The sequence below is a fragment of the Natator depressus genome, chromosome 1 (assembly GCF_965152275.1).
Source record: "Natator depressus isolate rNatDep1 chromosome 1, rNatDep2.hap1, whole genome shotgun sequence".
Lineage (NCBI taxonomy): Eukaryota > Metazoa > Chordata > Testudines > Cheloniidae > Natator > Natator depressus.
The window spans coordinates 228562953-228584479 of NC_134234.1; the positions used below are offsets into that span (position 1 = coordinate 228562953).

The following is a 21527-nucleotide window of genomic DNA, read 5'->3' on the forward strand; positions in this document are numbered from 1 at the left end:
ACCCTGGCTTTAGCAGGCCAATGCTCAAACCACTGAGCTTGATTTTATTAAGGCCTATTTAATTTAAGTGATTCATTAACACTTTGAACAAAGGTAGTCTTTTGTTCAAGATCAAATACTCTTAGTGTCAGCTCTCACAATAAAGATCCTTAAGACCTCCCAAAGGTTCTCCAGCAGAATCAGGGAAGACAGAATTTGACATTCCTGAGGGCTTATCTATACTTAAAACACTGTAGTGAGCTGTGTGTTGTAGCACTTCAGTAGAGACACTACCTACATTGACAGGAGGGGCTTCTGCCGTCAGTGTAGGTACTCCCCCTCCATGACCGTCGGTAGCTAGGTTGACAAGAGAATAGAAGTAGTGCTGTCTATACCAAGGGTTAGGTCAGTTTAACTGCATCGCTCAGGGGTGTGGATTTTTCACACCCTCTGAGCGATGTATTTATACTGACCTAATTTCATAGCGTAGACCAGGCCTCATATTTTTAATGCCTTGTTTACACACACAAAAGCTGTAACATTTTACTGTAGCAGTATAGTTCAAATGGTACAATTGCCCTAGTGTAGATACAGTTATATCCATACAGGTGTTTATACCAGTATAATAATAATAATAATAACTAGCGCTTATGTAGCTTCCCCGTAAGGGAAGGTGAATAAGCTGTACTTGTGTAAGACACCTTTATGCCAGTATAACTGCATCCAAACTGGGGGGGCGGGGTTGTATTTTTTAAAACTATTTCTACCCCTAACCAAAACAGTATTATCACTACAAAATCTGGGTGTAGACTGTACCTTAGGTTAAAAAAAACAAACCCATCAAGATAACCTTTCAGCCCATGTTGATAATTTATTAAGAAGCAAAAGAGGACACGGGTCCCCTGTCTTTAGAAGCCCTTGCAGCTCTGCTTACCTTTCAAATATGCAATAATTCAATAAAAATGCATTTCTGTGAACGAATCACTGGGGCTCCATCATCTTTGTTGTTGGAATTACTCTGTGTTACTACGGTTTTGATCATACGTTATTTCATGTTTTTTTATTCTTGGGTCCCAGCCCTAAAGTCATTATTTATGCAAAATTATCATTTAAATCAATGGGAGATTTCCCTGAGGAAAAAAATATCAGGATTGGATTTGTTATATCGCTACTGTAAACTGAACACTTTAGAAATTAATATCCAGTTATGAGGCAGTTTATTTTAACATGTATACACAAATAGCAGTATAAATGTACAGGATCTATATTTGTCATATTTGCAGGTGGCTTTTCAGGACAAGATTCAGATAAGTCTGGGATATTGATGTCTGATATTCAGTGCCTTCTGGATAAAGAAGGTGCATCGGAACTAGTCATAGATGTTATAGTAAGCACCAAAAATGACAGAATTTTCTCAGAAGCCATCTTACTTGGTATTGCATTGCTTGAAGGTGGAAATACACAAACACAGGTATTTACTTATCATTCATTGCTTTTGAAATGCACGTAGTGTGGAGACAAATGAAAAGAATTTTTTCAGTGACTTCTGTGAAAAGTTTCTCTCATGAACCAATGTATCATTATAATACAAATGCAAATGTGCTTTTGCTAATAATGCAATATCTTATGCTGTAGACTCATCAATAGTGGAAAACACTTTTTAACTATCTTTATGTATGGAGTGCAGTACAATACTTTTTTAACTTGTCCTTTGCCTTATGGCCGTATGAATATTATTTCCAGTTGCTTTATGTTTGTGTTTCTGAATTTAAGAATTTTGAAGAGTGCTTTTACATAAACCATACCATCAAGTCAAAAATAGCAACAAAATTAAGTTACTTTCTGAAAAAGTTTTACACTTCTCAAAAGCCTCAAAAACCGAATTAATGTAAAAGTGACCAATATTCCATTTTGTAAATAATGCATAAGTAAATACTTTTAGCTTAAGGATTCTAATTTTTGTCCTGCAAGAATGATGCATCTTAGGGAGATCATTAATTCCGTTCCCTTTGAAAAAGAGTGTCCTTCTGAAAAAGTCTGTAGATTTAAGTTTGAGAAATAGCATCTGACAAAGAAAACTTAAAGAACGTGTATAGTTTAAGCTATCGTACTATATATACATAATTATTATTGTTTTATTATTAAATGGGAATAATAAATCACTAGAACTGTTAGAAAAATGGAAATTTCACAAAATAATTTCACTCTTTCATTCTCTTTTCAAAATTTTATATTTTGAAATGTGAAAAATTGCAGCCTACTCAACAGGCGGTCAAAATAGCATTGGAATTTTCCTCAGTTTTTCCAAAATTTCAAAGTGTCATTGAAGTTTCAAAATTTGAAACATTTTGACCTGCTCTGTATATTAATTTATAAAAGAATTAGGTTGTCGATACCCAATATTTGTTTTTTGTTAGTGTACATAATTTAATGATAATCTAGAAATTACTAGTTTTGTGGAAACAATGTGTTTCTCCTTGTTTAAAATACTGACATCTAAAGGATACCTTTTCTTGCAGTATTCTACTTACCAGCAATTGAACGAGCAAAAAAAGTCAGAAAAATTCTTTAAAGTTCTGCATGACCGCATGAAAACTGCTCAGCAGGAAATACGATCAACAGTGACAGTCAACACTATTGATTTGGGTAGCAAGAAGAAGGATGATGATAGTGACATAACCATATCTGCTCCAAGAAAAAGAGGTAAAGGGGATTTTCTCTAAAATAGAGGCAAAAGAAATGCTTTGTATACGAACAGCATGTATAGCATCACTGATACCATAGCTGCTTTTCAGAGCAACAACAGCAGACTCCGGGCTGCTGAAATAAAAGTAGCTGTTTGAAAATTGTCTCTAAATTATGGGCTAGATCCTCAGTTGGTTATATCAAAATAGCTCTATTGACATCAGTGGTGCTACGCCGATTTACACAGGCAAAGGATTTGGCCTTGTATTTTTATACAAACAGAAATAAAGCTGAAACTAATAGGGCTGTTTGTGAAAGACTTATTCCAGCATAAGAACTGAATTCCCAGTCGGTGGTTCATCCATTGTTCTCATCGTTTATTGTATGTGGCAGAAGGACAGTGGTTTTTTGTTTCAATTTTCTGTTTCAGCGTTCGTGGTTTATTTGGAAAACATTATTCTTTTGTGAACATGGCTCTGATATTTTTTTATGTGTTGCCTAGAGGTCTTTAGTGGTTGAGTGTAAAAAAAAAAAAAAACCCCAAACACTGTTGTTGTTCATTATTTATTAATGAATCGAGCCGGGGGAAAATGGGAATTATCGTCTTCATTTACAGTAAGGGATTCAACACTGCACCTGAAACAGGGCATGAAGGGGCAGTTAACAGAAGCGTCTTCTGCAACATCCAAAGCTTACTCTGTGTATAGAAGAGAAATGGACCCAGAAATAGATCTTATGGCCTCAGCAACAGATACTACAAACACAGAAGAAAAGTCCACGGAGGAAGCAACAATGAGCCCTGCTATCACAATCATGCAGCCAATACTGAGATTTCTTCAGTTGCTATGTGAGAACCACAACCGAGAGCTCCAGGTATGGTTCTGTAGAATAGGTGGAAAGATTGTGCATTTGACTTAATTTTTTGTATTTCCTGAATTCTGAGTACTTAAATTTACAGGTTTTTTGTTTTGTTTTTTTTGTGTGGTGAAATTTTCACCTGTTCACAAGGTGTCAAGGCTAATTCCCCACTTTGGCACTTAGAGTGCAGAGGGTGGGGGCCTTCAAGGATTCTAAAAAATTAATACTGGCCACTGCAGACTTGTATTAAACTCCCAAGGTTACAGCTTTCTCTGACCTTGGATGGGTAGATGCTGCCACCACCTAAGTGCAAAAACCCCTTTGAGAACCCAGGAAGGCACACTTGGGAATTCCTTCCTGTGGGGTACCCTCGAGCCCCTTCTTTCTCTCTCTCTGTCTCTCACGCACACATACACACACCACACACCCTCTGGGGAAGAACTGAGAAAGAAAACAAAGGAAATCAGCTGTTTCCACCAACTAATTAAACAACATGTGCACAAACCTCTTAGGACACACAAATCCAATCTTGTTCTTAAAAAAGGTAAATTTTATTAAAACCAAAAAGAAAGAAAATACATCTGGAAACTTAGGCTATTGCTAGATTTTAAAAAAACCCACTTACAAAAACTAAGCATCAAGAATAACCTTCTTGAGGTCCTGCTTAAAGGTTACAAGCAAAACAAAAGCATTTGGGATTAGCACAGAGGAATCCACAAGCCATAAAGAAATAAACCTAATTGCGTCTTCTGGGGGTTTCAAGTGAGTAGTTTCTAGTTATGATTTGATGATTTTTCCTGGCTCAAGCTCTTACAACATAACTGCAGCCCTGTCTTCCTGCTTCTCCCCAAGAACCACAACAGACAGACAAAGGGGAAGTTTTTTCCCAATTTTAAAAAAGTTCTAGCCTTCCCATTGGCTCTTTTGGTCAGATGCCCACTCTCTTCCTTTTACCTATGCAGGGAGACTTTTTAACCCTCTACAGGTAAAGCAAGTAGAGAACAGCTACTAAGAGGGATTTTATAGCTAACTGGCTGGCTGGGTCCATAAAAGGGAGCTTCCCCCACACCCTCCACCTTCATTTATCACACCAGGCAAGTGGAGAATTACCGTTAAAATGTAAAGCTATTCCGGTGTGGTGCCTGATCTCTTATTTTCTTTTCAGACCTTCTTAAGAAATCAGAACAACAAAACAAATTACAACCTAGTGTGTGAGACTCTCCAGTTCTTGGACTGCATTTGTGGAAGCACGACAGGCGGCCTGGGCCTGTTGGGGCTATACATCAACGAGAAGAATGTAGTTCTGGTGAACCAAACCCTTGAGAGCTTGACCGAATACTGCCAAGGCCCATGTCATGAAAATCAGGTAGCTGGAATAACCGTTTTTTGGCAAGGAAGAATTTACCTGTGTGTCCATGGGCATTACATAACGTTTTCATATTCTTAATAATTCAGGACCTGATTCAAATTATATGGCTGGCTGTACCATACTTGAAGCCTTCATAAGGTTTAAGATGCCTTTGAAAATGCACTTTTATCAGAGCTTGGACTCGTTTTGTCTAATCAGGTCTTCTCTGTAGTACAATCTCTCAGATATAGGTGGGGTGAAATCCTGGCCAAATTGAAGTCGATGGGAGTTTTGCTATTGGCCATAATAGGGCCAGGATTTAAACCAAACCTCCCCCACACAGTTTGAGAGTCCTTTCAGGTTTTGAACTGTAATTGTGGCAGCACATGGCAAAGTCATTAGTAACCAAATAAGCAATAAAACCTAAATCTCACTCATTTTTTAGCTTTTATCTGTGGTGGTCTTTCTGAAGGTTTCTAGAATATGCCGACTGTAATTCATATAGTTCCCAAGTGTTTAATGCAGCATTCTGCTGTACTTGCAAGACCAGCATCTTCAAGACTGGGTAGTGGTGATGCAATTCTTCAGTCAGATGTCAGGGATTTTCCTAAAAAATACACTCAGGAAGAGGCAGGTGTGAGGTGTATGCTGCCATGCTTTTCTGTCCTCAGCAGTTACTTTAAGGTGTGTTCAGTGTTTGCTGGCACAGATTTAGGGACCTAAGCTTGTTTGACTTTAAACACACGAATGGTCCCGTTGAGGACTTATAGTTAAATATGTGCTTAAGTGCATTGCTGGATGGAGTCTATAAAGTCATATACCTGAGTATTTTACATCACTGTATTTGGCCTGGGTAAACGAAAGAAAATATGTAACAGCAGATGTAATTTCACAACTTTTGTTATGGATTAGGAATGGAGAAATTTGCAGTGGACAGAATTACAAAATAAAAACATGTTTCTTAATACTAAAATGGTTAGCTGTTGGATCATACAGTTAAATATTAATGTTACTTCCTAGCATATATCTTGGTTAACTACAAAGTGTGTTTGTCTGCAATACTGACAATCAAGCAGCCTTAATTCATACTTCAAAAAAAGCTAAAGTGCACGGAAAGATAATCATATTTGCTTAAAAACTCATGGGTCAAACTATTTGAAAATACAGAGATAATTAGAGTGCTGTAAAAGGAAAGAAAAATGTGTTTTCAAGTTAACTTTTTATCTAGCTTCACAGAGAACACTGGTAATGAAAAAATATGATTGATTGTTTAGACTTCGTTACCTAGACCTGCTGTGAAGTAACTAAGGAATGAAGTTATGCTCTTTTACATCAACTGAAGATGTGATCTTGTGTATTTCAGAGGCAGATACTCAGTGCTGTCATTTCGATCTCATTTTTCTCTGCTTTTTATTTTTAAGCTTTTTCTTCTCTAATGTTATATAATGTTTTTTAAAAAAAAATCCACAAGCTTTTTTAGCCTGGTGTTTGTTATAGCTGAAAAGGGCCAGAACTCTAGTTGTGAAAATATTCAGAATTACCGTTCGCCACAGTTGCAAATTTCAGATGCTGTATTTTTTAAAAAAACAAAAACAAGCACCCTCCCGTGTGTGTGTGTATATAAAATATATAAAACCTGCATCTGTGCACACAAATCATATAGTCATGTAGGCTACGTCTACACTACTGGTGGTAGCATGTAGTATGATGTGTAGCTCCCCGCTGCAGAGAAAAATAGGCTGTGTCCATACCTCAGTGTGTACGTGTAGCTACACAGGTCAGACAGAGGCTCTGGCAGAGGGGAGGCGGGGGGAAAGGCTTCAGTAGCTCCCCCACCATTCAGAGTCTTTCCCCGATGCTGGAACGTTTCGCTGTGGAGGGGGAAGGGCTCTAGCAGCAGGGAGCTGGTGGACCTTTCCCCATGGCCAGAGTCTTTTCCTGAGGCAAGGAAGGGTTCTGGAAGGGGGGAGGCAGCAGGGAAAGGTCCATCAGCCTTTCCCCACAGAGGGGAAGTACTCCAGCAGCAGGGAGCTGGTAGAGCCTTTCCCCCTTGCTTTCCTCCTGCCAGAGACTTTTCCTACTGGGGGACATTGTTCCCCGCAGAGGAGAGAAGCTCCAATAGTGGGGAATCAGTGAGACACCACAGTGCTAAAAATAGCAGCGGGAGGTAGCAGGGACTTGTAGCAGGGATGGGTGGTGACATGTTGGCTCTACACAACAGAAAGCTCCTGCTCCATGGGGCTGATCCTCCCTCCTATGGCCAGCTACCGTTGCTTTAGGGCCACTTTGCACTGGCCATTGGGTATAATGCTGCCACAGAGCAGCCTAGGATCTGGGCCCTTGTTTTGAAAATATGCTCATATGTGTGCATCTCTCTCTTTTCTTTTCATTTTAAAAAGACCTGCATTGCTACCCATGAGTCTAATGGAATTGATATTATAATTGCACTGATCCTGAATGACATAAACCCTCTTGGCAAATATTGCATGGACCTGGTGCTTCAGCTAAAGGTATGGAAAATATTTTTATTTATCTATTCAGATTCAAGTAATGATGATGATGATGATGAAAATGCCTATGCAAGAGTGCTAGGCATCCTGACGCTTACTTAGTGTCATGACGGCATAATATACCTGGTGGCCTTAGTAAGCAAATTAACTCGATTCGGCTCAGCTCAGCCAGTGAATCAGACACAGAGACATTCCTTTCTACCCACCATCATATCCAGGAACTTACCTTCAACTTCCTCTAAAAACCTTATCAAATAGATACTGTATATCTGGTATGAAGAGCCTGTGTTCCGGATGTAAAATCTGGTGGTGTGCTTCTCAAGTAGTGTGACACCTCAGGTATTGCTACATATGAACAGAACTGGTCTAAATTTTTTCATCAAACATTACAAAATGCCAGGAATAAGGTTGCCCGTGCAACCTTAACTGGGTCCCCTTGGACATCTGCATTATGATACCGTCTTTAATTGTATGATTACATACTATTTTTTTCATAGGACCCTTCATTGCACAGGATGGATGATGCTCACTTAATGAGCAGCTATTCAGCCTTCTAATTTCTCCTCATTATTCAATGCCCCACTCATTTGGGGTGCCCAATTTAAGACACCTGAGACCTGATTTTTTCCGTGTTCATAGCATTGTAAAGCACTTTATATGTTCTGTAAATCAGTGCTCAGGGGCTCAAGTTGGCCACCCAGACAATGGGCACACAGTGACCACCTGTGAAAAGTTTGTTTATAAGTGACTTGTCCAACATCCTGCAGGAGCACTGCGGTAAAGGGCTAGAATCCAGTTCACCAGTGCAGTATTCAACTGCCTTAATCATGGGACCATCCTTTTTCTTCCTGCAGTCTCCCACCTCATTCACTGCACAAGTTCCAACTTCTGGAACAAGTGCAGCAGGGGTCCTACAGACAGCAGTCTCCTTCCCTACACCACCCTGATTCATCCCCAGTGCAGGTCCACCCTGTGCCCTGAATGAGGCAGAAGTCTTTTGGAAAAAATAGTATGTCATTATGTAAATAAAGATGATCTCCTTATGCTTGATTCCTCCTGCCCCATCCACTCCAACCTGTCCCTGTCTTCTTGTCCCAGGCCCATTCTTCTCATATACCCAGTTCCAGTTTCCACTCCTCCGGCTTCCTATCTCAGTCCCAGTCTCCTTGCCCAGGCAGTTCTTGTCTTACTCTCTAGACACCCCATCCCAGCACCTACCTTCTTTCCACCATATCTTGTGCCCAGTCTCCTTGCCCAGCCAATCTCTGTTTCTCCCCCTCCGCCCCAATGACTCTGTCCTTTGTCTCTCCCACACACACACTTTCCCTGTCCCCACTGGTTCTCAGTCACTCTCTTCCTCCCCAGGCTCCTCATCCAATCTCAACCTGCCCCCACATCCTCTTTGGTTCCTTGTTCCTGGCTCTTTGCCCCACTGCCTTTGCCCAACTAGTGCCAATTCTCCCCCCTGTGCCCTGGCTCCTCATCAGATCTGTCTCCCTTCCTCCCCATCTCCTTCCTTCCACCCCACTGGTTCCCAATATCAGCATCCTTGCTTAGCCAGGTGCAGTCTCCTTCACCAGCGTCTCATCCAATGGGACTCCCTCCAGTCTGCGGCTCCATGCCCAACCCATCCTACTCTGCCCCCCCTCCTCCTGTCCCAGTTTCCCCCTAGGGTTCCTTGTCCAACTGGGCCCACTGCACCCCACCCAGGTCCAGTATTTTCCTGGGTCTATGGTGGGGGGCTCGAGAGAACAGGAGTTCCAGTGACTGACTTCAGCATAGCCTTCAGCATCTCAGAACCTCAACTGCAGAGAGAGTCCTGCACAGCCCTGAGTGGGAACATGCTTCACCGTGGACAGAACGCTTTGAAGATTTTAAAGTTGTCAAGGTCTAGCAAGTCTCTACCAAGCATGTGCAAACTGTGATTTTTTCCAAAGGCTTATAACTTGGTGAAATGTAGGTGGATTTTCATGTGGAAAACAAAAGGCCTGATCCTCCCACAAAGGTCACCCCCTTCCAAATTTTAAGTCCCCATTCCAGAGCATGGGGGTTATAGAACTGCTCAAAGAAGAAGTTACAGGAACGTTTTAACATGGGCAAAACAATGTTTTTTGCTTCATTCTTGAAAAGGGCTGAACTTTTTTGGCTGAAATTTTCCAAAATAATTCTGCCTGGGGCAGGCATCCAGCGTGTCAAATTTCAGCCCGAACAGTTAGTTTGGCAAATTGATAAGCGACTGAGAACAGGATTGGGAAGTATTGGGCAGCCTTAATAATAGGTGCATTTCCAGCTGTGCTTCTAGCAAGGGACCCCATTATGCCTTCGCATTTTCATACAGGGGACCTCTTGGGGTTAGCATAGTATCTCAGCAATTCACAAACACAAATACATTTAGCCTCACAACATGCTTGTGAGGTGTAGAAGTATTATTATCCCCATTTTATAGATGGGGATCTGAGGCGCACAGAGGTTGTGACTTGCCTAGGATCACACAGGAAGTTTGCAGCAGAGCTGGGAATTGAACCAAGGTCTGCCCAGTATAGTGCTTGAACCATGAGACCAACCTTCCTCCCCAGTGGACTCCAATTGATTTTAATTGGAGCAAGATCAGGTCCCAGACTCTTGGAAGTTATGGAGCTACTACTGTTTAAGGACATGGTATTTTATCCCTGGGAGAGATCTGAGTGAAAATCCGATAGTTAACACTCCCGCCAGGAGTCCAGGAATATGCTCAGTACTTGGTATTCAGATTAAATTTGAAGATTATGAAATGCATGAAATCTGTTGATTTTATAGCCTTTCGGGTAATTAATTATGCTTTAAAAAACAAAAAGGGAAGGAAACATGCGTCATAGGCAAAACCTTTTGTATGGTACACTTTGTAATTACCTCTGCTCTCAATTGTTTAACAAAATGACAAAAACTGTGAGCTGGGCAATAAGAACAGGAAATGGGATCTCATTTGTTGTGCTCAATGCAGAATAAAGCTTTGTATTTAAAAGTCAGATATTTTTCAATATTTAAAATAGCCCTTCCAATATATTATATGTAGTTAGTTATTTTTACAGCACATTGACATTAAAGTCAGAGGGCAGCTATTTACTATGTCAATAACATAAAAGATGCAAGCAGTTTAAAATCGTATCCACTAAAAAAAGTGGTCCTAGTAATTTCAATTAAAATGAATGCAAGGATCGTTAATCCATGAAATAGATTTTACATTTGCATTAACTTGGTTTTGTATCTCTAGAACAATGCCTCTAAGCTTTTGCTGGCTATTATGGAAAGCAGGCATGACAGTGAGAATGCAGAAAGAATCCTTTTTAATATGAGACCAAGGGAACTGGTAAGAAAACTTCTGATATTCATAAATCTTTTGGCTATACCCCACCCCCAATAAACTCTATCATCAAAATATTTTGTAAAGGATCTGTGTCTAAACTGAACAGGAATGGCTGCATATAGGGATATAGCATATCAAGCTAGTACTAATTCTCCAAAGGTATTTTTGAAGGATCATGCATGCATGATTTCATTCTTTATGACTTCATTATTTTTATCCATTCCAAGCACTTTTCTGTAATTGTTTCCTAACTAAATTATCATACTCCAGTAAACTGTCTTCAAGTACATTTTGTCGGTAGCTGGGAAATTAAGCTTGTACCATTTGTGATACCACGCTAAGAAAAAAAAAATGCACCTCACAGGCAAAACAAAAAAGTCAAAAACATATTTTTACTTTTATCTTTGAATAGGGATAATATTTGTAATTGTCCCCCGTGAATTTCTGTTATGGTGGAAAAGCTGGGGGAGTGGCCAGTTCCATCCAATATGGACAATTTGGTGACTGGAAAAAACATGATCCCATCCTGCAGTAAGATCTGTGTGGATCTCCCCTGGTGCCTGTGCAGAGCACTTTGAGTGAGTCAGGCTCCACCCCGCCCCCACTTTCCTCTCCCCTGGATCTCATTGCAGGATCAGCGCCTATGTGAGGTACAAAGAAATTATATTTTCTGTAAACTCTCTGAGAGACCTTAAGATCCCTGACCATCCCAACATCCTGTCCCTGATTCCTACCTTCCCTTCCTCTTTGACTGCTCTTTTATACACAGCTTGCTGCTGTGTATACACATGTTGCTGCATGCTTCCAGCCAGGAATAGGTTGCAAGTGTCCTGCATTATAAGTCCCAACAACAAGGCACTGCCTGCAGTGTCAGCAATCTTCCTTTAAACATACGTTTCAAAAAGCACCCTTTCTCGAGGCCCAGGATTTGTATTGATTTCTCACAGAAGTTATGTTAGTGAAAAATGTTGCCATTTTGAGCTTCACAAAATTTAGTAGAAATTAGTGGGGGGTTTTCAAAGAATTTGCTAAAACAGAGTAGATCAGTGGTTCATCTAGTCTGGTATCATGCCTCTGGCCTTGAGGCTTTGAGGATAAGACCAAATAAACCAAGTAATTGTGCAGTGTTTTATGTGGAGAGAAAAATTCCTTCCTGACCCTTGCAAAGCCATTAGTTTATCCCTTGAAGCACATGATATGATTAACTTGGGTTTTAAAAATGGAAAAGGTGAATTTCACAAGCTCTTCCACACAGTTCATTGTTAGATTTTAATCTTAATTGTAGATAACTTAATTTTTCTTGCACTCTCTCCCAGAAACCCATTTTTATACTGTTTTACTGGTGACTATTAGGAAAAAAAAATCAATGCTTGAATTCCTGGCACTACTGAAGTCGGTGAAAGTTTTGTCATTGACTTCAGTGGGGTCAAGATTTCACCCTGTCAGTATGTAAGACATTCAGAAGGTTAAAATGCGGCCCTCCGTGTACAAAGCTTAAGAAACCAGGGGTGGAGTGGTACAAACTTCCCTCCCAACATACAGCTAGGCCGTGAGACTGTAACGCAACCCCTCCAGGGCTGCTATTCCAGCCTACGGGAATAATCATTACCCCTCTCTGTAAGCATGGATTCAGTCACCCTACTCTGCCCCGTTCCCTGTGCCCCCTCCATATCAGCTTGTTAGTCATTAATGCAGAAATCCCATATGGCGCATACAGCGGGGGGTCGAGAATAATCTGCACAACCCCCTCTTTTCCTCCCCCAAAGCCCCACAGCAGGGCTTCACTATCTGTCTAGCTAAAGTACCTATTGGGTTCCCATTACTGCAGTAGATGGAGAACCAAGGCATAGAGAACGTAAAGCCGAAATCCTCGAAGGTGTTTAGGCACCGAACTCCTACTGAAATCAATGGGAGACAGGCACCTAAACACCTTTGAGGATTTGGACCTTGTCCAAGGTTACACAGGAAGCTGTGGCAGAGCAGGCAACTGGACCCAGGCTTGTGCTCTAGCCATGAACCCTCCTTCTACACTGGTATCCAAAATCCTCCATGTCTGGATTAATTTCTCCTGAAATACACAGACTCAATTTTTGCTGTGAACTTGGCAGTTTGTCTTACAATGGCAAAGAGGAAAAACAGCAAAGCAGAGTGCAATTGGTTGAGATAAGAATAAACCGAACACCTTCTCAGGCTGCTGTTAATTCAGAATGTGCTTTTCAGCGTACATCTTCTTCTTGTAGGACTTCACGGGACCTGTCCAAATTTGAGCCGAGCACAGTGAGCAAATCTGAATGCAGTTCACATTTTTCATGGAATTAAAATATTTGACAGCCCTTTGATTGTATTTGTTTTAAAGGTGGACGTAATGAAGAACGCATATAATCAGGCTCTGGAATGTGATGATGATGAGGAGAATGGAGATAATATTTCACCAAAAGACGTTGGCCACAATATATACATACTGGCACATCAGGTATGTCTTTTGTTATTGTGTGTCTGTGTCCATAAAAGAGAAGTGTTAAAGGCTGCAAGATGTCATTCAATTCTACCCTAGATCTGTGTGCATTAACAATTGAAGTTTTGCCTATGTAACGTCTGTAGGATCGAGCTTATATAGGATATCATTTTCTCTAGTGTGTCTTTGGGGCCAGGATCAAAGTGTGTGTGGTTTTGCTGTGTGCGTGGGCTGTGCCCATGATGTGTGAGTACTGTTGAGATGTAAATTATAACCTAGAATGGAGCAAGTAATGTACACTCAGTTTATCTTCTTTTGTCATTTCCTAGTCTGGGAGTCTTTGGCTCAGATCAGCATGTAAAAATAATTTATCTTAATTAAAGCATAAATTGAATCAGATTATCATCAATTAGATTTTAATTCATGTTTTATATTCTTATATGAAATGAATATTAATAAAATACTAATATTATTTTACAGCTGTTAATTTTACATTAATAGTATGGCCGTATGGGAATTTTGTTCCTTTTGGGATATGCAGTTGTTGCGCAGGGCTCTCTTATCACACATCTTTTGTGCACTGTAAAGGTGACCATACAGATTTTTATTGGTACGCCACAAATAAGAGAGAGCGAGATTTCCCTCCCCCTCCCCTTCCCCCCCCCCCCCGGTGGAAAAAGGAAAGACTGTCACTTTAGTAATGAAGCCCTGTAATAAAGATGGTACAGGCCGATAGTACTTGCTGTTCCCTGGTAGGAACCTTATCTTTTGTTTTTAATTATTTTTTATTAGAGCAGGTGCAGGTTAAAAATGTAGAGATATGGGAGTTTCTAAATAAATTGTCAGAAAATACAAAGTTAAGCATATTCCTTAACATGTGAGTAATATTGACTAGAAGAAGAAAAGAGGACAGGTTACAATTACACTAATAAGGTGAGAAATGTGAATTATGTTCATTTTTGTGTCTTCAACATGTTCAATGAAGGGCTCTCATTGCTATTATGTTATGGAGAGCCATGTTCTACCCTTACGCTGCCTGCAGTGCCCCTAATAAAGACAATGGGAATTTTGTGGACCTTGCACCTAGTACAATCAGTTGCACCACTGGGAACATTTTACACCCACTTTGTGCTTACTGTGCCTGGTGTCAATGACTACACAAGGTTCAGGACAAAGGGGAATTAGGGCTAAAGCTATGTAAGAAAAGATTGTTGGGATACTGTTGCCCTGCCAGGAGCTATACAATCACTACTAAGAAAGCAACACCAATTCCGTATGTCTGATCCTTGGTGGGGCATTTTGGTCACATCCTGGATGTTGGCAACAATTTACTGAGCCCCTTCATGCCCTATAGAAGACAACGGGGATATTGGTTTGGCAGGAAAATCTATGCTTGATGTACAGATTTTACAAAACTGACTGATTTCCCTTCCTGCAGTTGGCTATCCCAATGAACACATCTATTTATTATTATATGTACAGCCATGCTGAACACCATACAGCCACATAACAGAGCATTAGACGATTAAACCATGTTGTTTAGGCCCTTCCCCCGACCCCTGTTAATGAAAAGCTGATTTTTGGCACATGAAAACAAATCTTTGACTACCAAACTCTTTCTACATGCGTCCTTTCAATCACTCTGGGCTGGGTAGGATATGAACTTTTGTTCCTCATGAGTAAGATCATTGTTGCCTAGTTCCTATCCTGTTCTCTAAACACCCTCTAATGCTGTCTTATGTATAAACAGCGTACTGGTGACTGTACTCTCCGCTCTGTGTAGCTGACCTAATTTACATCATATTTCTTTGCTTTGCTCCTTGCGGTTTCATTGTTAGTTTTTTACCATTTTCACAACTGGTATAGCTTTTCAGCTGCTTCCGTGTGGCCACCTACTTTGGCTACAGCATCTGTACCATTCTAGCAGCAGAGTCCAGATTAGAGTTCCTCTTTTTCTCATCACAAACTCATGCACAGACAGTTTATTTTGGAGCACTCAGACTTTCCGTTTTTGTCGTTACTCTTTTAAAGGCTGGAGTGGGTTCTGCATTTTGCCACCACTACATCCTTCCCTGCCCTTCCTGTGGTTGGTTTTACCAGAAGCAAAAGACTTTCTTGTAAATGTCTGACCTGCTATGCACAGAAAGATATAAATACATCACAAGAAAGGTTGAGGACTGTGTTATGGCCCCACACTGCAGAGCAAGACACAGAAGACCCCTTACTGTTAACTGTGCATCATCAAGTTGGTCAACATTTCTTTTTCTCCCCACCCTGCCCTCACATCTCTTGTCTATCATCCCTGTCCTCCTCTGCAGACCATGTGGGACCATTGTTCATGCTGGTTCCCCTCCACTGACTTCATCCTTTTCCTGGCACTACTGCTTCCCACTCTTCCTGTCCCGTGCATTGTAAGCAGAGTGGGGAACACAAACCAGAGGAAACAGAACTGAGCCATCCCCAGGGGACCAGCATAATCTGCACTCCCATCGTACACTGGAGTGGGGGCAGATTCCAAATGAAGCCTTTCTGTTGCCCACAGCAGTACAGAGTAATGACGCAAATGGGTGCTCGGTACTACGGGCTGGAAACCCCCCCATTATTACCAGATGGACAGCGTGCGTGATTTGTTTCACAAGAATCTACTGTGGCCAAACATTCCTTTCGTCTGTGTCATGTTCAAGCTCCTTGCTCAGAGCCAAACCTTGAGTTTTTCTCAGTTACTACTTTTTCAGGTTCCTCCAACACTGTTGGATGAATACCGTCCAGTCCTGGTGAGTTCTTGATGATCAGTGTTCGTTCCAGTACCTCCTCTTTTCACACCTCAATCAAAGGGAACCTGCATGGTGTTTATAATAATAATTTAAAATATAGATTATGCTAAATCAAGCTGACTTCTCCTTTGTGATATTAGAAAGGCTCTCAGCAAGGAGAACTCAGATGACATGCTGTGTCTGTGATGTGATGTAAATTTAGACTTTACAAAGGCTTCTGAAACAAGTAGCACATAAAAGTTTGATCTGTACACTGGCCCTTCTAAGTCTGGAATGTCAAACCAGATAGTCAATTGGTTAAATGGTGCAACAAAAATGTGACTGTGCATAGCACAAAGAAACCATCCTGATTTTCACATTATGAGAGTGATGGGTCGTCCTTCAGGATAGGTTGTAGATCCTTGATGATGCGTTGGAGAGGTTTTAGTTGGGGGCTGAAGGTGATGGCTAGTGGCGTTCTATTATTTTCTTTGTCGGGCCTGTCCTGTAGTAGGTAACTTCTGGGTACTCTTCTGGCTCTGTCAGTCTGTTTCTTCACTTCAGCAGGTGGGTATTGTAGTTGTAAGAACGCTTGATAGAGATCTTGTAGGTGTTTGTCTCTGTGTGAGGGTTGGAGCAAATGCGGTTGTATCGTAGAGCTTGGCTGTAGACAATGGATCGTGTGGTGTGGTCACTCTCACAGATCTTGGGAGACAGGCCAGTCCTTGCTTACAGACAGCCCCCCAGCCTGAAGCAAATACTCACCAGCAACCACACACCACACAACAGAACCACTAACCCAGGAACCTATCCTTGCAACAAAGCCCGTTGCCAACTGTGTCCACATATCTATTCAGGGGACACCATCATAGGGCCTAATCACATCAGAGGCTCGTTCACCTGCACATCTACCAATGTGATGTATGCCATCATGTGCCAGCAATGCCCCTCTGCCATGTACATTGGCCAAACTGGACAGTCTCTATGTAAAAGAATAAATGGACACAAATCAGACGTCAAGAATTATAACATTCAAAAGCCAGTCGGAGAACACTCCAATCTCTTTGGTCACTCAATTAGAGACCTAAAGGTGGCAATTCTTCAACAAAAAAACTTCAAAAACAGACTCCAACGAGAGACTGCTAAATTGGAATTAATTTGCAAACTGGATACCATTAACTTAGGCTTGAAGAAAGACTGGGAGTGGATGGGTCATTACACAAAGTAAAACTATTCTCCCCCCCGCCCCCCAGCTGTTCCTCAGACGTTCTTGTCAACTGCTGGAAATGGCCCACCTTGATTATCACTACAAAAGGTCCCTCCATCCCCCCCCGCTCTCCTGCTGGTAATAGCTCACCTTACCTGATCACTCTCGTTACAGTGTGTATGGTAACACCCATTGTTTCATATTCTCTGTGTATATAAAATCTCCCCACTGTGTTTTCCACTGAATGCATCCGACGAAGTGAGCTGTAGCTCACGAAAGCTTATGCTCAAGTTAATTTGTTAGTCTCTAATGCGCCACAAGTCCTCCTTTTCTTTTTGCGGATACAGACTAACATGGCTGCTACTCTGAATTCAATTAAAGTGGGCTATTATCAACAGGAGGAAAAATCACTTTTGTACTGGTAATCAAGGTTGCCCATTTCAAACAGTTAACAAGAAGGTGTGAGTAACAGTAGGGGGAAATTAGCATGGGGAAATTAGCATGGGGAAATTAGTTTTTAGTTTTTGTAGTGCCCACTCTGAAACCTGTAATTTATTTGTTAGTGTATTTCAAGAGGTTGACAAAGATCACTTGACCTTCAGGGGTAAGAGTGTGCAGGGAGTGGGGGGAACCAGATTTTCTTTGTTTTAGATTGTAATAAAATTTTCAATGCCTCATGACCCCCCGCATTCCCTGTTGCATTTCATGACACCCTTTTGGGTCACAACTCAATGGTTAAGAAACACTGATGTAGGGTATCATCCCTCTCAAGATCATGCCTTGAGACTTCCTATCCAGCAAAGTATTTAAGCAAATGCTTAATATTAAGCCCATGCTTGAGTGCTTTGCTGAATTGGGGCCAGAGAGAGAATAATTATGAAACGCCACAATGCCCTTTGAGCAGATTATAGCTTCCTAGAAAACAGAAGATTTTTTATAAGCTTAAATTAAAAGTTTAGTTAAATACCAAGGGAGTGCCAGAAGTATTTATGTAAATACTACAATCTCCTGATGGTACCGAGATCTGATGAAAGGATGGTTTCCTCCCACCCCGTGTGGTTAGAAGAAATTAACGCTGCTTGATATCAATGCAGGTATGCAGCATAAACGAACATCGGCTTGAACCAAACAATCTCCTGATAGCCTGGCACAGTTGGAAGTTCCCTTTCATTGATAAATTCTTAAAATAAATAAAGGTAAAACTAAACATACAGTAGCAATTTGAGTTAATGGGTAACTCATACACATTCTCGTCTGGTGCTAATTATCAATGGAGTGAGGGAAACAAGTAATTCAGCCTTGTACATTTGAATTGCTAAAATATATTAGCAGTAGAATAAAGATTCGTTGATCAAACGTAGCATGAAATATCTAATCTCCTTACTGCCATGTTTACTATGTGTAATGGTAGATTAATAGGTATATGCATAAAGAATATTTGTTAAATAGACAATTGGTGGCCTGCATTTATACTTTGGGAATAATAGTACCCTACAGTCTATTTAATAAAAATAATAATTTTGTCAGTTCAAATAAGATTGGTTTGATAATGAGACCTTTATTAAGGAAAAGTTTCAAGTAGTTGTTGAAATTCTGGTTACCCACATAGTTAAAAATATAAGCAGTACACGGCCATATAAGGGCTTGTTCTATGACTATGTACTTAAACATATTAAACTGTGAAATTTCCTCCAATATCTCTGAGCATAGCAGGGGCAGAGACCATCCTTTGTTCTGTGTTTGTACAGTGCCTGACCCAACAGAGTTCTGGTCCACGACTGGGGCTCCTAGCTACAGCAGTACAAATAATAATTCTGGAAATATTTAGGAATCACATTTGTCTTTTATAGCATATTCTTTTTGAGGGCTTCAAAGCAGTTTAAAACATTAACTGCCTACATTTTCCCAACAACCCTGTGAAGTAGGATGCAAAAGAGGTGAAGGCAACAAGTCATTGGCCGTTATGGGAAAAGAAGCCAGGTTGCCTGATTTCTAATCCTTTGCACTAGCTGGTCCGCTTCTCATGCTAACTCAGTACCAGCTACTACACTAATGAGGAGGAATTGGCATTTAATACATCAGAAAGGCATCATTGCTGGTATCTTACCATTCCTTAAAGGAGACTGTTAAGCCTATTTTTAAATATGTACTTTCCTGTGCTGCTAATAATATAGATTGTTAAAGCTGGGAGAACTTTAGTCATATGACTGACTGTTCGTGCGTGGGGGAAGGTGGTACTGATTTTTACTGGGGGGAGTTATTTTTGGTTTGAGGGTGTAGAGCAGCTGTTGGCTTTCTTTCAGTTGGTAACACTTTTGAATTTTGGCAAAGGTACGTATAGTTTTGGATAGGTTCTTTCTTGTATATGTTATATACATGTAAATAAATAAAAGAAACGTATTGAATAGAGACAAATATAATTTTGTGTCAGGGCAAAGGAGAGTTACAACTAGGAGATTGAAGTGATGGAGCTAAACAGGCTTTCCATGATTCAATGGCTGTGGAAGCTAAGGGGCATTTCTGTAGTTGTGTACAACCAGATCCAAGGTAAGATCACTCAGTGCATCTTGGCCTTTGGCATAGGAATCCAGGGTTTTTGAATTGACTGTGCAGGCAGCAGTAGACAGCAGAGCAGTGTTCCTCAGGAAGGAAGTGTGACCGGAATCAGGAGTACATTTGTGGTAAAATTGACTGACTGGGCTGAAAAGAAATGCTACTGAAGAAGAAGTGGGTTACTTAATGAAGCATTTAAAAGAACCCACAAGAAGACAAAACAAGGAAATAGAGTGTGAGAAGGGCTGTAGTTCTCGCAGTAAGGGTCTCCATTAACTGTGTGACACATGAACACCAGGTGATTCCAAGGAAAAGGTGTGGGTGGGAGCCATAGGAGAGAGGAATGTCTTTTCCCCCCTCCTCACTAGTGTGTCAACATTCCCTCCGTACCATCTGCCGCATAAGTAAAGCACTACTGAGGTTCACTATGCTCCAGAGGCTTCCAGCTGTGAGGAACAGCCTTAAATTCCAGCAAGAACCCCTTGGTTCACGGTACATCTACGCAGCCCGTGGCAGTGAGCCTCCCAGCCCAGGTCGACGGACTTAGGCTCACAGACCTCGTACTACTGTGCTAAAAACAATTGTGTAGATGTTGCAGCTTGGGCTGGAGCTTGGGTTCTGACAGAAGCGGGATGGGCTTCAGAGCCTGAGCCCCAGGCTGAGCTCAGCTTCAGAGTGCTGTCTACACAGCTGTTTTTAGTGTGGTACCGCAAGCCCAAGTCTTGGGAGGCTCGATTGTGTGGGCTGTGTAGACAGACCCATGGAGTCTGGCAGTGAAGAGTGCTCATAGAATATCACGGTTGGAAGGGACCTCAGGGGGTCATCTAGTCCAACCCCCTGCTCAAAGCAGGACCAACCCCAACTAAATCATCCCAGCCAGGGCTTTGTCATGTCATCAGTTCATCTTCCTGGCCAGCACAGCCAACTTTTGTAGATACGCTGGCTGCTGGTGGACACAGCACCCCCCACCGCTGGAGGGGAGATGATAACCATTCTGTGCCTTACTAGCCCCAGTCCCCATTAGTAGACTTTGTGTTGTTGAGGCCATGTTTCTGCTGACAGCTACCTGGTGTTAAAAGTGACCCATGAACTACTTAAAATTATTTTGATCATTTGATTTTTTTAAAATAAATCTGTGGCTAATTTACTTTAAAATGTATCTGATATATATGGGAGTAGGAACTCCAGAAATAAGACACAAGTACAAAGTGACTGATCTGCAGGTGGTGTAAATGAAGCTACCCTGATTTACAATCAGTGAGGATCTGACCCTTTTAATCTATAAGTAGCGCCGATTTTTGTACAGCCAACTATTTCCACATTTTGCAGCACAGTGTGAGGGTTCTCAAGACATTTAATGGGAGTGTCTCCTCCCAAACAGCTGTTTGTGCATAAAGAAAAGCATTGTACGTACTTACAGGAGCATCGCTAAGTTTTTAGTTCAGAGTATGATCTAGTGGAGATGGCACTGGACTGGGAATGAGAAGATCTGGGTTTAGGTCCTGGCTCCGGCCCTGACTTTCTTGTGATTTTGGCCAAGTCACTGCACCTGTTTCCCCTCCCACCCTTGATCTGCCTTATCTATTTAGCATGTAAGCTCTCTGAAACAAGGATAGTCTTTCATTGCATGTTTTTGCAGCGCCTAGGAGAGCAGGGCCCTGATCTTGGTTGAGACAAATAATGAAGAATCTTAGAAGCCCACCAGTCCTGCGGGATGAATTCCATAGAGTAACCCTGAGTTCCTTTGAAAAAGTCACTGTCTTCCTGCAAGGCAAGTGGAATTTAAGGCTTCAGCACTATACTTTTAGTGGGCGTTTTCTGCTAGGAAGGAAATCT

The 21527-nt window shown here is 41.3% G+C and overlaps 1 protein-coding gene across 1 annotated transcript in view; it reads left to right on the forward strand.

Annotated features, from left to right (window-relative positions):
* The window catches only part of ITPR2 (inositol 1,4,5-trisphosphate receptor type 2), a 337337-nt gene that overhangs the window by 248906 nt on the left and 66904 nt on the right, over positions 1–21527 (forward strand). Inside the window, exons 39-45 of the mRNA XM_074937228.1 lie at positions 1263–1450; positions 2499–2682; positions 3281–3537; positions 4688–4888; positions 7270–7380; positions 10631–10726; positions 13080–13196. Of these exons, the coding sequence (XP_074793329.1) occupies positions 1263–1450; positions 2499–2682; positions 3281–3537; positions 4688–4888; positions 7270–7380; positions 10631–10726; positions 13080–13196 (1154 nt within the window). The remainder of the gene's footprint in view (positions 1–1262; positions 1451–2498; positions 2683–3280; positions 3538–4687; positions 4889–7269; positions 7381–10630; positions 10727–13079; positions 13197–21527) is intronic.